The sequence below is a fragment of the Fistularia commersonii genome, chromosome 1 (assembly GCF_037954325.1).
Source record: "Fistularia commersonii isolate RoL2024-O1a breed Wild chromosome 1, RoL_Fcom_v1.0, whole genome shotgun sequence".
NCBI lineage: Eukaryota > Metazoa > Chordata > Actinopteri > Syngnathiformes > Fistulariidae > Fistularia > Fistularia commersonii.
This window is the reverse complement of record NC_141284.1, coordinates 9,789,199-9,803,468: the sequence shown is the minus strand read 5'-3', so window position 1 is coordinate 9,803,468 and position 14,270 is coordinate 9,789,199. Positions and strand designations below refer to the sequence as shown.

Below are 14,270 nucleotides of genomic sequence, written 5' to 3'. Positions count from 1 at the left end.
AAGTCGGCTGTATGTCTGTCTGTCTGATGACTGATCGAGGAACAATGTACGCAATTACTGATAGGACCGTTTCCAAATGGGGAATGTAGCTACCCAGCTAAGTCTTAGTCAAGCACTGTAAACTCATTAAAGGAATTGAAGTGAAAGTGTTAAAATATGTTTCAGTTCATTTTTTTTGTGTGTGTTTTTCTACTTTATGTGTTTTTTTGTCTCTGAACACAAACATTCAGGTTCTAGTATACCTCCCTTCTGTTTATACCGATATATTCCAGCTGAAGCTATTTACTGTTGTTTTGCTCACAGACCCTGATTTGTTTTTAGCTGGAGTTCATCTATTATTGTCAAAACCTGTGTAATTAGGTCAAAGTGCACACTAAACCTTCTATCTGTTTTAGATAGTGTGGTCTATGGCTAGGGGCTATTTAGTAAACACTGCATCACCTCTTATCTTCCTTTGGAGCCAAATAAAATAACCTCCCTTTCATCTTTGAAGTCTTCCAAACCTAATCTACAACATTACCGTGATCATTATTTTTTAACATTACAATCAGATAATCATTTACTTTATGTATTTTTATATTATAATGGTGGCTCATCACTTGGTTTTTCTTACCATTTGAAATAAGATGTGTATAGTTTTTGATTTCTGCATTTCATCTGTGTTGAAATAGCCTAATTATTTTGTGTTTGATTTTGTCATGCTGCCATGATAAACCCTCAACAAATACTGGTTAAGTATTTTCATTATATAGCTCCTCCTGATGTCTAAAAACATGTGTGTTTTAATAGCATTTGGTTTGTTTGCAGTGAAAGAGTCAACATGTACATATTGTTTGTACTGTAGTTGAGTTGTCCTTTACGTTTATCTTATGCGTATATGTGCTCTTCCAAGTTGTAACCATGCAGTATCTGATTTGCTTTAAGATTGTAACAAATAATTGCTTGAGCGTAAAAAAAGGTCTGTCTGCAAGTGAAGACAACAGCACACTCAGCAAGTACAACAGATTTTTTTACTGTTAAATGGGAACTTTCTTATTATTTTGTCTTCAATACTTTCTGTCTTAATAACGTACAGAATTCAGTTGATCCTGAGAGTGTGTGTTACTAATGTTACTGATTATCTCTCCTTTCAGCTATTTGTACAAGAATGAAATCCAATCAATTGACAGACAAGCATTTAAGGGGCTTGTCTCTCTTGAGCAACTGTAAGTGACCAACTTCTTTGCCACCATCTCCTCTCTTCACCCTACTGCTGCTCCACCTGTATCTCTCTCTCCTTGTACAATACCTCCATATTATTTTCTTAATTTAACATAAAACAAAATATATATATAATATATCAAAAGTTCCAGAAATATGTGGTAAGTTTTACACTCATTACGATTACCCTAATATGATATAATTACCCAGATACTAGCATCTTGTGCTGTTGTGAATGTTTTTCTCATGGCTATCAAGGCCTGACAAAAGTATTCTGGGACCCATCCTGTTAATATTTAATACAGTGATACCCACTCTTCCCTCAACCAGGCCCTCTCCTATGCTTGTCTTGTGGTCGCTCATCTTTGTAAATGGCGCTGAAGCCCCTTGATCCTTTTGCATGAATTGCATTACAAATGGCCTCGACAAGACATATAGCACACTTCATGTAATAATGCAGATTTGGTGCTGCTACTAGTGCTCTCAGTGTCATGCTGGAACTAAATTGTGGAACAGCAATGCCTGCACTGTTTTATCCCGTTTTCCAGGCAACACTGTTCAGTAACCTGTTAAAAGTTGATGTATGCTCATTTGTCAAAGATATAAAATATATTTATAAATATAATATAATATAATATCATATATATATATAATATAATATATATTTATATATATTATATTTTAAATATAATATAATTTTTCTTATATTCTATGTGATATGGTGCAAAAACTACCTGAAACTCATGATGCGCATTAGCTCTGTGGGGCTTGTACATACAACTCTTCCTGCACTGTATCATCTTTGATCTGCTTATTTGTTAAGATAATGTTCAAGTAGAAGTAATCCATGGATAACCTAATAGTCCTCTTGCTCTTTCGCCTGCCCCCTTCAGGGTTTTGCCTCAGTGATCAACTTCCTGCATCTAACCCCATTCTCTGTATCTTTTTCTCTCACACCAGCTAACTTCATGTCCTCTCACACTCCATCCATACGTCTTCTATTTGGTCAATTTTGATGCTGCTACCCCATCTGCCCCCAGCTGTCCCTCGGGGACAAATAAAGTTTTTCTGATTCTGATTCTCAAGGCCTCCTGCTAGGCAGTTCCAACTCCAGCATCCTTCTACCAATATATTCACCATTCTTCCTGTGTCTATGACCAAACCATCCCAGGCTGCCTTCTCCGATCTTACCTCCAAAACATTTAACATTGCTTGGCAGTTCAAACCTCAGCATCCTTCATCTTCCTTGTCAAGAGATTCATCCTACAAACCACCACCCTATGCTGTCTGCCTACACTCTCACCTACCGCTACTCTGCAAACACTGATCTCCTCAAGGTTATATTATCTATACAAGATTGAGTTTGTGTGCTCCAACGTTCGCCCATCACTTTCTCATCACCTCTATTGCCTGTGCCAAATGTCCATTGAAATCTGCACCAATTACCACTGTCTCAGCTCCAGGGATATGATGCATCGCTTTATCTAACTCTCTCCAGAATCTTTTCTTTTCATCTAACTTACATCCTAAGTGTGGGGAGTAGCTACTAAAAACATCAAGCGTCACACCTTCAATTTCTAGCTTCAGACTCATCGCTTTGTCTGGTGCTCTTTTAACTTCCAGAACTCCTTAGGAGTAATGAAAAGTGTGTCAGGAGTTACCTTGAACAACTTGAAAGAAACTTACTCCCAAGCTTCTGGTCTTGCTGCTCTTTCACCGGGTCACTTGGACACAGTGTATCCACCTTTCTCCTCTCATGTAAAACAACTCTAGTATTTCCTGTCCTTGTCCATATATCCAAAGTCCCTACTCTCAGTCCCTGTCTTGCTTTTCCTCTTCTATCTCTGCTCCTTAACATTTCTTCCTCATCTCTTTCTTCGACCCACAGTAGCCCAATTTCCACTGACGTTGTTAGCCTGGACCTGGACCGATCCAATATGAAAGTCATCTGTTCAATTCGCATATTATGTTTTGGCACATGTTTTATACTGAATGCCCTTCCTGGCACAACATTCTCCATTTATCCAGGCTTGGGACAGGCACAAGAAGACACTGGCTTGTGCGCCCCTGAAGCTGCCTTAATCCCACATATTCTTATTATATGTGTGACTTAATATCAGTGATATAAAGGAAGTTGTGTTTTCCTCGCTGTAGCTGATTAACATAGAACAAATCCTCAATACAAAAAGTAAATTTATTTCAGCAATAGGCTGCTTACCCTGTAGATGTTCTGAATTTCTCTATGGTGATGTGTAGGTGACAAGTTGTGAGCCAGATCACATTGGTGTACACTTGCTTCCTTTCCATATCCAATGGACAACAGGCACCAAAGCTTGAAATCATAAGTAATTTTGCCAAAAAGACATAGATTCATACATATAAAAGTTTACTATTAATTGATGTTTTCTTATACACTTGGATTTATTAGTAACTATAATAATGGCAAAGCCTTGCTTTATGGCAAAATAAAGGTCATGAATGTGAGGTTTACCAAGTATTTGCAAAATAGCTTTTTTGTAGCATCCATGTGTATTGCATTAACTTTGTAATGAAATATTTGGTGTTTGAGGGTTAAATTGGTTTGAAACGGAGTTCACAGTTTGCATCATTGCTTGTCTGCAGCACAGATTTTTAGTTAATACCCAGAACCTAAATTGTGGGTATGAACAGAAAATAATTAACTCTGCAGGTAATGTTAAAAACTATAGTGTGTGTGTGTGTGTGTGTGTGTGCATGCGTGCGTTCGTGTGTGTTGGAGGGGTGTAATCTCAAAATTTTACTTTTACATAATTTGGTCTTTTCTTTCTATTGGCTGCAGCGGCTACTATGTTCTGTTGCTTTCCTCTTTTGAAATGAGCAGATATCCAGCAGAATCCTTACAGTTTCATTACCCTCGTTTAAATGTGAACTTTTTTGTCTGCATTTCAGGAGATAGTTGTACATGTCTGTCACCAGTGATTAATATTGTTTTAACCTAGCTGTAAATGTTGAGATCCTGTAAATTATTAAAGTTGAAAGTATTCTTCAATCTGTCAGTATCTACCTAAAGCTTTCTAAAACACTTGTGATACAGCTAATGTGACAGAACTGATGGGTGAACAAGACTGACGAAGGAAAACAACACTGGTCTTATTGACCCACCCAGTTAGACAATCACATCATTTGTTTATCCCCTTACCTCAGACATACTGTGCTTTGTCTACAATTTGTTCCTCTCCAGGTACCTACACTTCAACAACATCGAGTCTTTGGAACCAGAATCATTCACTCACCTACCAAAGCTTGAAAGATTGTAAGATTTTTTCCAGTTCTACACATCCCCATGGCACCATGGCATTTATAAAACATCTTTTTTAGAAACTAGTCAGGAATAACTAGTATTAAGACTTAGTATGATTAAACCAAGACATACACAATGCAGCTATATAAGATATAGCCAACTATTTGTATGCAGGGATGTGCGGTATACAATAACTTACAATATATACAGTTTAGCAAGTAAGGACACATGGCAAGAAAAGGCAATGCAGGAGTTGATTGCTGACTGAGATGGAGACTCTAGGCTGTTCATTTAGCTTCTCTTGTTAGCATCATGAAATAATGCAAGTGTTCTTTTCCTATGTAATTCACTTGTTCAGACCTGTATTTGGATATTCGATGATTTCTTTTCCAACTTTTTCTTATTAATTTTCTACCAAATACACTAATGTTGGGGCAGTCTTTCAGAGAAAAGAAGTCAGTATTTTGAGATGACAATGCAACTTGTTTCAGAAGGTAGGGGATGCTGAGAAAACACCTTTGCCCCAGTAAACACACTGCTGCACAAACTGCAACAACAGACTAGAACAGGGGTAGGCAAACTTTTTGGCTCAGGGGCTGCATTGACTTTTAAAATTTTATAGACAGGCCGGGTCAACACAAGGTATGATACATACATTCAAAAAAAATGCATTTGTTAACAGTCCATATCAGACTCGTCTGACATTTGCTTTGAAAATAAAACCAGCTTGGTTTTGAAGGCTCTTACCAGTTTTTCCCTTGTAGCTTCACATCAAGCACATTCATGTGTGTCTTCCAGTATGCCCACAGTAAAGGCTAAATACCAAAGCCAATCTGTCTCATCCAGATAAGGAAAATTCTCAAGTAGCTCCAAAAATGAAATAATCTCCTGTTTGAGCTCTGGAATTCATTGATCCAATAATTCCATCATTCACATCAAGTATGAATTCTGTACCAATCTTTGGCGGGCCGGATTAAAAAGACCAACAGGCTGGATGTGGCCCGCGGCCATAGTTTACCCACCCCTGGACTAGAACGTCAGACTGAGCCTGTTTTTCATCTAAGATTAGATATGTATTGAAGAATTTTTTTGTAATGATACTGTAATTGCTACATGATATGTAAATGTGAAAGTAAAATCTTAGTGGGTCTGATAAAGATCTAGATGATCCTGATGAACTAAATGAATTATAGACCTTTCTGAAGCATCATCTGTATGCATTTTTTATTCTACCTCATTAACCATCTAACACTATATTAATAACCAAATAATTTATCAGACACATTGCTTGTCTTATTTTTGACATTGCCTTCACATAATAGACTTCCTGTCAAATTGAAGATGTACTGCTACCTCTTGCCTCTCAAACAAACATGTAAACCCCATGTTAAATCCTGTTAAATCCTGTGTCATAGTTGTTATTGGGCTGACTTCTACCCACTGTTGTCTTTGCTCTCCAGTTCTCTGGAAGGGGATGAGGAAAAACAGGAACACATGCAAAGAAAGTGGGGAAAATAATGAATTCACAGATGTGCATTCTGAGTGCTGTGTAAGGGAATATCTCCATGGTGAAAGTATTCAAATCAGTCGGAGAAGTGGCCAGTTAGGATATGTATATACAAATTTGGGAATCTCAGATAACTGGCTAACATGTTTGTGATTGGTCCTTTGGTTGCTTCCTTGGGTATGTTTTTGCATAAGCATTGTCATACATTTTTAGTAAAAAATTTGTTACTATTAGTCAATCAACAAGGTTAGTGCCTTCTCAGAATGTGTACCGTATTTTCACGACTATAAGGCGCACATAAAAGTCTTAGATTTTGTTCAAAATGTGAGGCGCGCCCCATAGTGTAGTGCGCCCTGTGTGTGTGTTGTTGTCGTAAGGCGGACGTAGTAGAGAGCATCATGGGCACGTTAAAAGGGGAAGTGTCTAAATTGATTGTATATAAAAGAACGGGTATGTGCGTTATGCAGAACATTGTTGTTTTAACAACCCTGAAAACATCGCCGTCAGACACATCCAGCCCAGCTACCTCACTAACATGGACAAGGTACCGCTCACTTTCGCCATCCTGGTGAGTCACACTGTGGAGAAGAAGGGGACCAGCACGGTAGCGATGCGCACAACGGGGTACGAAGTCTTCTTGGAGACCACAGTTTCACTAAGAGTGGAAGGCAGCACCGGTCGAGTTACAACACAATTTGCGAATGGATTATAGATGCTTGGGCTAACGTGTCTGCTGGCACTTTTGTACGAGCTTTCGCAAAAGCTGGCATCATTTCCGAGGAGCCACGCGGCACGGAAAGCAACTCTGACAGTGAAGAAAGTGAACCTGGCATGTTTGATGGAGATTTAGCGCAGCTGTTCAAATCAGAAACAGAGGATTAGGACTTTGATGAGTTTGACTGATGACAATTACCGGTAAAAAAATGTGAATTCCAAACTCAGCTCCTGCTCTATTTTTGAATACGCACACTTGTATTCTTGTGTTTGTGTGTGTGTGTGTGTGTGTGTGTTGTTGTTGTTGTAAGGCGCACGTAGTAGAGGACACCATGAGAACGTTAAAGGGGGAAGTGTGGTCGTGGATTGTATATAAAACCCGCGTCCTATAATCAGGTGCGATTATGTGTGTGTTAAATACAATAATGGCACACATAGCCTAGACTGCACCTTTTAGTACTGTGCGCCTTATGGTCGTGAAAATACGGTAATTAGATTTTCATGTTTTATCCTCTTGTATAACAGACCAATAGATTTCAACTGTTCAGAGTTATCAGTGTAGGTAATTTCCATAATGTAGACATTGAAATATCAGACATTGTCTCACTATCACTTAATGTTTGAGACTTAAGAGCCAGTGGTAAAGTTGACTAATTAGTATTGATTTGATAAAAATTCTTACAGTTTTTTTTTTCCTCTCTCAAAGGTTTTTACACAACAACAGACTTACCCAACTTGTCCCAGGAACGTTTTCTCATCTTCAGGCCATGAAGCGATTGTAAGTGGAAAAAACGCTAACAATTACTGAAAATGCTGTTTGAGAATGCATGTCTTTATCAATTTCTAGTATACTCTAATGAACCAAGTATCAAGTGAGGCCTGCTAATCAGATAAACCCTTTGTAGCCACACCACACTTTTCTTACACTTCTATGGCCAGATGCATTCTAAGGCCAATGGCATATATTAGCCCGTCAGAGTCTGCAGATCAGAGTTGGCTGCACTATGAGGAAAAAGGCATGAGGTTTTTACAGTCTTGGGAGCTGGGAGTTCTTGCACAGCTTAAATTTTCGAAGCTGTATCACTTAAATGGCCTTTTTCAAATAACCAGGGACATTCAATTGTGTCATTTAAAACCAAACACTAATTAACAGTAGATACATAAACACCGGATTGTAGCACTTTCTAAGATATTACATATCAATTCATTAATCGTTGACATTGATTCTTCTTCTTCTTCTTCTTTTGGCTTTTCCCGTTAGGGGTCGCCACAGCGAGTCAACTTTCTCCATCTAACCCTATTCTCTGTATCTTCCTCTCTCACACCAACTACCTTCATATCCTCTCTCACTACATCCATAAATCTTCTCTTTGGTCTTCCTCGAGACCTCTTGCCTGGCAGCTCCAATTCCAGCATCCGTCTACCAATATATTCACTGTCTCTTCTCTGTACATGACCGAACCATCTCAGTCTGGCTTCTCTGACCTTCTCTCCAAAACATCGAACATGTGCCGTCCCTCTGATAGACTCATTCCTGATCCTATCCATCCTGGTCACTCCCAAAGAGAACCTCAACATCTTCATCTCTGCAGCGTCTAGTTCTGCCTGCTGTCTTTTGGTCATTTTAACATTTTCTAGTCCATACATCATCGCTGGTCTCACCACTGTCTTGTACACCTTTCCTTTTATTCTGACCGATAGTCTTCTATCACATAGTATCCCTGACACTTTTCTCCACCCATTCCAACCTGCTTGGACCCGTCTCTTCACCTCTTTTCCGCACTCTCCGTTGCTCTGGACTGTTGACCCTAAGTACCTGAAATCCTCCAGCTTCTTGATCTCCACTCCCTGTAGCCTCACCGCTCCACCCGAGTTCCTCTCGTTCACACACATATATTCTGTCTTGCTGCGACTAACTTTCATTCCTCCCCTTTCCAGAGCATACCTCCACCTCTCTAGATTTTCCTCTACCTGTTGTCTGCTCTCACTACAGATCACAATGCCATCTGCAAACATCATGGTCCATGGGGATTCCTGTCTAACCTCATCTGTCAGCCTATCCATCACCATTGCGAACAAGAAGGGGCTCAGAGCTGATCCCTGATGGAGTCCCACCTCCACCTTGAACTTCTCTGTTACCCCTACAGCACACCGTACCAGTGTCTCACAGCTAGCATACATGTCCTGCACCAGTCTAACATACTTCTCTGCCACTCCAGACTTCCTCATACAATACCAGAGCTCCTCTCTTGGCACCCTGTCATATGCTTTTTCTAGGTCTACAAAAACGCAATGTAACTCCCTCTGGCCTTCTCTGTACTTTTCTATTAGCATCCTCAACGCAAATACTGCATCTGTAGTACTCTTCCTAGGCATGAAGCCATACTGCTGTTCACAAATGCTGACTTCTGCTCTCAGTCTAGTTTCCACTACTCTTTCCCATAGCTTCATTGTATGGCTCATCAACTTTATCCCTCTGTAGTTGCCACAATTCTGCACATCCCCTTTATTCTTAAAAATAGGCACCATCACACTTTGTCTCCATTCTTCAGGCATCTTCTCACTCTCTAAGATCCTGTTGAATAATCTAGTCAGAAAATCTACCGCTGCCTCTCCTAGACACTTCCACACCTCCACAGGTATATCATCAGGACCAACTGCTTTTCCACTCATCATCCTCTTCAATGCCTTCCTCACTTCACTTTTACTAATTTTTGCTACTTTGTGGTCTACGATAATCACCTCTTCTACCCTTGCCTCTCTTTCATTTTCCACATTCATCAGTTCTTCAAAGTACTCTTTCCATCTTCCCATCACTCTTCTAGCATCTGTCAATACATTTCCCTCTCTGTCCTTTATCACCCGGACCTGTTGTACATCCTTTCCATCTTTATCTCTCTGTTTCGCCAACCTGTATAGATCATTCTCACCCTCCTTACTATCCAACCGAGCATACAAGTCATCATAAGCCCTTCGTTTTGCCTTTGCTACCTCTATCTTTACCTTTCGCCACACCTCCCTGAACTCCTGTCTGTTCTCTTCAGTCCTCTCAGTATCCCACTTCTTTTTCGCTAACCGCTTCCTCTGTATACACTCCTGCACTTCCTCATTCCACCACCAAGTCTCCTTATCTACTTTCCTTCCAGATGACACACCAAGTACTCTTCCACCTGTCTCCCTAATAACACAAGCTGTTGTTGTCCAATCATCTGGAAGCTCACCCTGACCACCCAGACCCTTTCTCAATTCCTCCCTGAAAACCATGCAACACTCCTCCCTTTTCAGCTTCCACCATTTTGTCCTCTGCTCTGCCTTTGTCCTCTTCATCTTCCTTGTCACCAGAGTCATCCTACAAACCACCATCCTATGCTTTCTGGCTACACTCTCACCTACAACTACTTTGCAGTCACTGATCTCTTTCAGGTTACCTCGTCTATACAAGATGTAGTCTACCTGCGTGCTCCTACCTCCGCTCTTATAAGTTACCCTATGTTCCTGTTTTTTCTGGAAAAAGGTGTTCACTACAGCCATTTCCATCCTTTTTGCAAAATCTACCACCATCTGTCCCCCGGCATTCCTATCCTGGATACCAAATCTGCCCATCACATCTTCATCCCCTCTATTGCCTTCACCGACATGTCCATTGAAGTCTGCACCAATGACCACTCTCTCATTTCTGGGAATATTCTGCATCACTTCATCTAACTCATTCCAGAACTTCTCCTTCTCTTCAGATTCACATCCCACCTGCGGGGCATAGCCACTAACAACATTGAGCATCACACCTTCGATTTCCAGTTTCAGACTCATAAGTCTATCTGACATTCTTTTTACCTCTAGGACGTTCCTAACAAACTCCTCCTTCAAGATAACTCCTACTCCATTTCTCTTCTTGTCAGTACCATAATAGTACAACTTAAAGCCTGCTCCTAAGCTTCTAGCCTTACTACCTTTCCACCTGGTCTCCTGGACACACAGTATATCCACCTTCCTTCTCTGCATCATGTCCACCAACTCTCTACCTTTTCCTGTCATAGTCCCAACATTCAAAGTCCCTACTCTCAGTCCCAGGCTCTTTCCTTTCCTCCTCTCTCTCTGCTTCCGAACACGCACTCCTCCTCTTCTTCTTGTTGTTGTTCTTCAACCCACAGTAGCCCAATTTCCATTAGTACCCTGTAGGTCATCAGTACCAATGGCGGTCGTTGTTAACCCGGTCCGCGACCGATCCGGTATGGTATAGTTTTGGTTGTCTCGCATATTTGGTTTTGGCAAAAGTTTTACGCCGGATGCCCTTCCTGACGCAACCCTCTGCATTTATCCGGGCTTGGGACCGGCACAGGGAGACACTGCTCCGTGTCCCCCCAAGGCAGGCTTGGAGAGACACAGGCCAGTGCCGCCCTGAGGCTGCATTGACAATCATTGACATTGATTAATACAATTAAATATTACATAGAAGTTTATGGCTGCATACTGTTTCGAACCAACAAACACTCAGTAATCCTATTCTTCAAATATATTCAAGATTCTTTAAAGACAGGCCTTTGAGTATTAAACCGTAGTCTGAGACTCAAAACCAAAACTGATCCTAGGTCCCAAAAACTGGGAGCCCTTGGGGTACACACATGAATGACCAGAGTCCTATCAAACGAGACCAGACAACTTATGCCTGCTCGAAGGGGTTCTTTTAAGAAGGGAGCCAAAAAGATGAAGAATTTACAAGACCCCGGACAGGTGTGGGCATTTTAACAAGTCCTAATTAGCGGTAGATAAAACCTGGGCTGGTGAATGCAGCCTCAGGGTGGCACTGGCCGGTGTCTCCCCGAGCCAACCTTGGGGGGGCACGGAGCAGTGTCTCCCTGAGCCAGTCCCAAGTCCAGATAAATGCAGAGGGTTGCGTCAGGAAGAGCATCCGGCGTAAAACTTTTGCCAAAACCAAACATGCAAATCGACCATATTAACTAGATCATACCAGATCGGTCAAGGACCGGGTTAACAACGACCGCCATTGGTTCTGATTACCTACAGGGAACCTATGGAAACGGGGCTACTCTAGATCAAAGAAGGAGAGGAGGAGTGCGTGTTTGGAAGCAGAGAGAGAAGAGGAAAGGAAAGAGACTGGGACTGAGAGTCGGGACTTTGAATATTGGGACGATGACAGGAAAGTAGAGAGTTGGTCGACATGATGTTCTGCAGAGAAGGAAGATGGATATACTGTGTGTCCAGGAGACCAGGTGGAAAGGTAGACAGGCTAGAAGCTTAGGAGAAGGCTACAAATAGATGTATGCTGCACTATCATAGTACTGACAAGAAGAGAAATGGAGTAGAAGTTATCTTGAAGGAGTTTGTTAGGAATGTTCTGAAGATGCAAAGAATGTCAGATAGACTTATGAGTCTGAAACTGGAAATTGTAAGTGTGATGCTCAATGTTGTTAGTGGCTATGCCCCACAGGCGGGATGTAAATTTGAAGAGAAGGAGAAGTTCTGGAATGGGTTAGATGAAGTGATGGAGTATCCCCAGAAATGAGAGAGTGGTAATTGGTGCAGACTTCAATGTACGTGTTTGTGAAGACAATAGGATAGGATGAAGGGTAGTGATGAAGGATGAAGAAGTGATGGACAGATTTGGTATACAGGATAGGAATGCAGAGGGACAGATGGTGGTATATTTGCAAAAGGGATGGAAATGTCTGTAGTGAAAACCTTTTTCCAGAAAAAACAGGAAACTAGGGTAACTTATAAGAGCGGAGATAGGAGCACGCAGGTAGACTACATCTTGTACAGACGAGATAACCTGAAAGAGATCAGTGACTGCAAAGTAGTTGTAAGTGAGAGTGTGGCCAGACAGCATAGGATGGTTGTTTGTAGGTTGACTCTGGTGACAAGGAAGATCAAGAGGACAGAGGCAGAGCAGAGGACAAAGTGGTGGAAGCTGAAAAGGGAGGACTGTTGTACGCTTTTCAGGGGGGAGTTGGGAAAGGCTGTGGGTTGGTCAGGGAGAGCTTCCAGATGATTGGACAACAACAGCTAGTGTTATCAGGGAGACGGATAGGAGAGTACTTGGTGGGTCATCTGGAAGGAAAGTAAATAAGGAAACTTGATGGTGGACTGAGGAAGTACAGGACTATATACAGAGAAAGCAGTTAGCTAAGAAGATGTGGGACACTGAGAGGACTGAAGAGAACAGACAGGAGTACAGGGAGATACAATGTAAGGTAAAGATAGAGGTAGCAAAGTCGAAACCAAGGGCATACCATGACGTGTATGCTCATTTTGACAGTGTGGAGGGAGACAACGATCTATACAGGTTGGCGAAACAGAGAAATTTGGTTGGAATGGGTGGAGAAAAGTGTCAGGGGTACAATGTGATAGAAGAGTATTGGCCAGAATGAAAGGAAAGGTGTACAAGACAGTGGTGAGACCAGCAGTGCTGTATGGACAAGAAACAGTTACAATGACGAAAAGACAGGAGGCAGAGCTAGAGATCGCAGAGATGAAGATGTTGAGGTTCTCTTTGGGAGTGACCAGGATGGATAGGATCAGGAATGAGTCTATCAGAGGAACAGCACATGTTAGAGGTTTTTGAGAGAAGGTTAGACAAGCCAGACTGAGATGGTTCAGTCATGTACAAAGGAGGGATAGTGAATATATTGGTAGACGGATGCTGGAATTGGAGCTGCCAGGCAAGAGGTCTCGAGGAAGATCAAAGAGGAGATTTATGGATGTAGTGAGAGAGGATATGAAGTTAGTTGGTATGAGAGAGGAGGATACAGAGAACAGGGTTAGATGGAGAAAATTGATTCGCTGTTGCGACCCCTGAAGGGAAAAGCCAAAAGAAGAAGAAGAAGAACCTGGGCTGGTGAGTGGGTGTGGCCAGCCCGATAGTGTCTACCTTTGTGTCATTTTTTTATGTTAGACTGGCGTAGGACGAATATGATTTGTGAGACAGTAGGTAAGTGTGCTGTACATGTGACAGAGAAGTTCAAGGTAGAGGTAGGACTACATCAGGGATCAACTTCTTGTTCGAAGTGGTGAAGAACAGGCCATCAGATGAGGTTCTATTGGAATCTCCTTGCAATAGGATGTTCACAGATGACATACTATTGTCAGTGAGATATGCTCTGGAAAGGAGGGGAATGAAGGCTAGTCGCTGCAAGACAGAATGCATGTGTATCTAGGCATGAGGCCTAGGGAAAGACCAAAGAGAAGATTTATGGATTTAGTGTTAGAGGACATGAAGTTAGATGATATCACAGATACAGAGAGTTAGGATTAGATGGAAGAGGTTGATTAGCCACAGTGACCTTGAATGGAAAAGCTGAAAAGGAAAGTAGACACATTCTAACTAAATTGCATTTGCATGCAGATGACACATTCATCTATACATCTGTCCCCTCTGCAACACAGACAAGAATACCTCAAAACCCTTCTCTCTGTCAGCTCCAGTAGCTACATCTAACAAAGACCTCTATTTCTTTACCGTCAATTTGGTTTGTGCCTATTATGAAAGAGGTCTCCCCAATTATGTGTCATTGATGAATAGAAAAAGGACAAATACTGTCTTCTACTATG

General features: G+C 41.4%; 1 protein-coding gene across 3 annotated transcripts in view; it reads left to right on the top strand.

The window, feature by feature from the left end:
- Positions 1 to 14,270, top strand: part of pxdn (peroxidasin) — an 86,547-nt gene that overhangs the window by 19,390 nt on the left and 52,887 nt on the right. The window contains exons 1-4 of one of the 3 annotated variants that reach the window (XM_086146960.1): positions 1,185 to 1,205; positions 4,421 to 4,492; positions 5,941 to 6,029; positions 7,408 to 7,479. In XM_086146960.1, coding sequence (XP_086003086.1) covers positions 5,998 to 6,029; positions 7,408 to 7,479 — 104 coding nt within the window. In that variant the 5' untranslated portion in view covers positions 1,185 to 1,205; positions 4,421 to 4,492; positions 5,941 to 5,997. Of the gene's footprint in view, positions 1 to 1,133; positions 1,206 to 4,420; positions 4,493 to 5,940; positions 6,030 to 7,407; positions 7,480 to 14,270 lie in introns of those variants that run through there. The other 2 variants (XM_086146944.1, XM_086146952.1) reach the window with 2 other exon arrangements.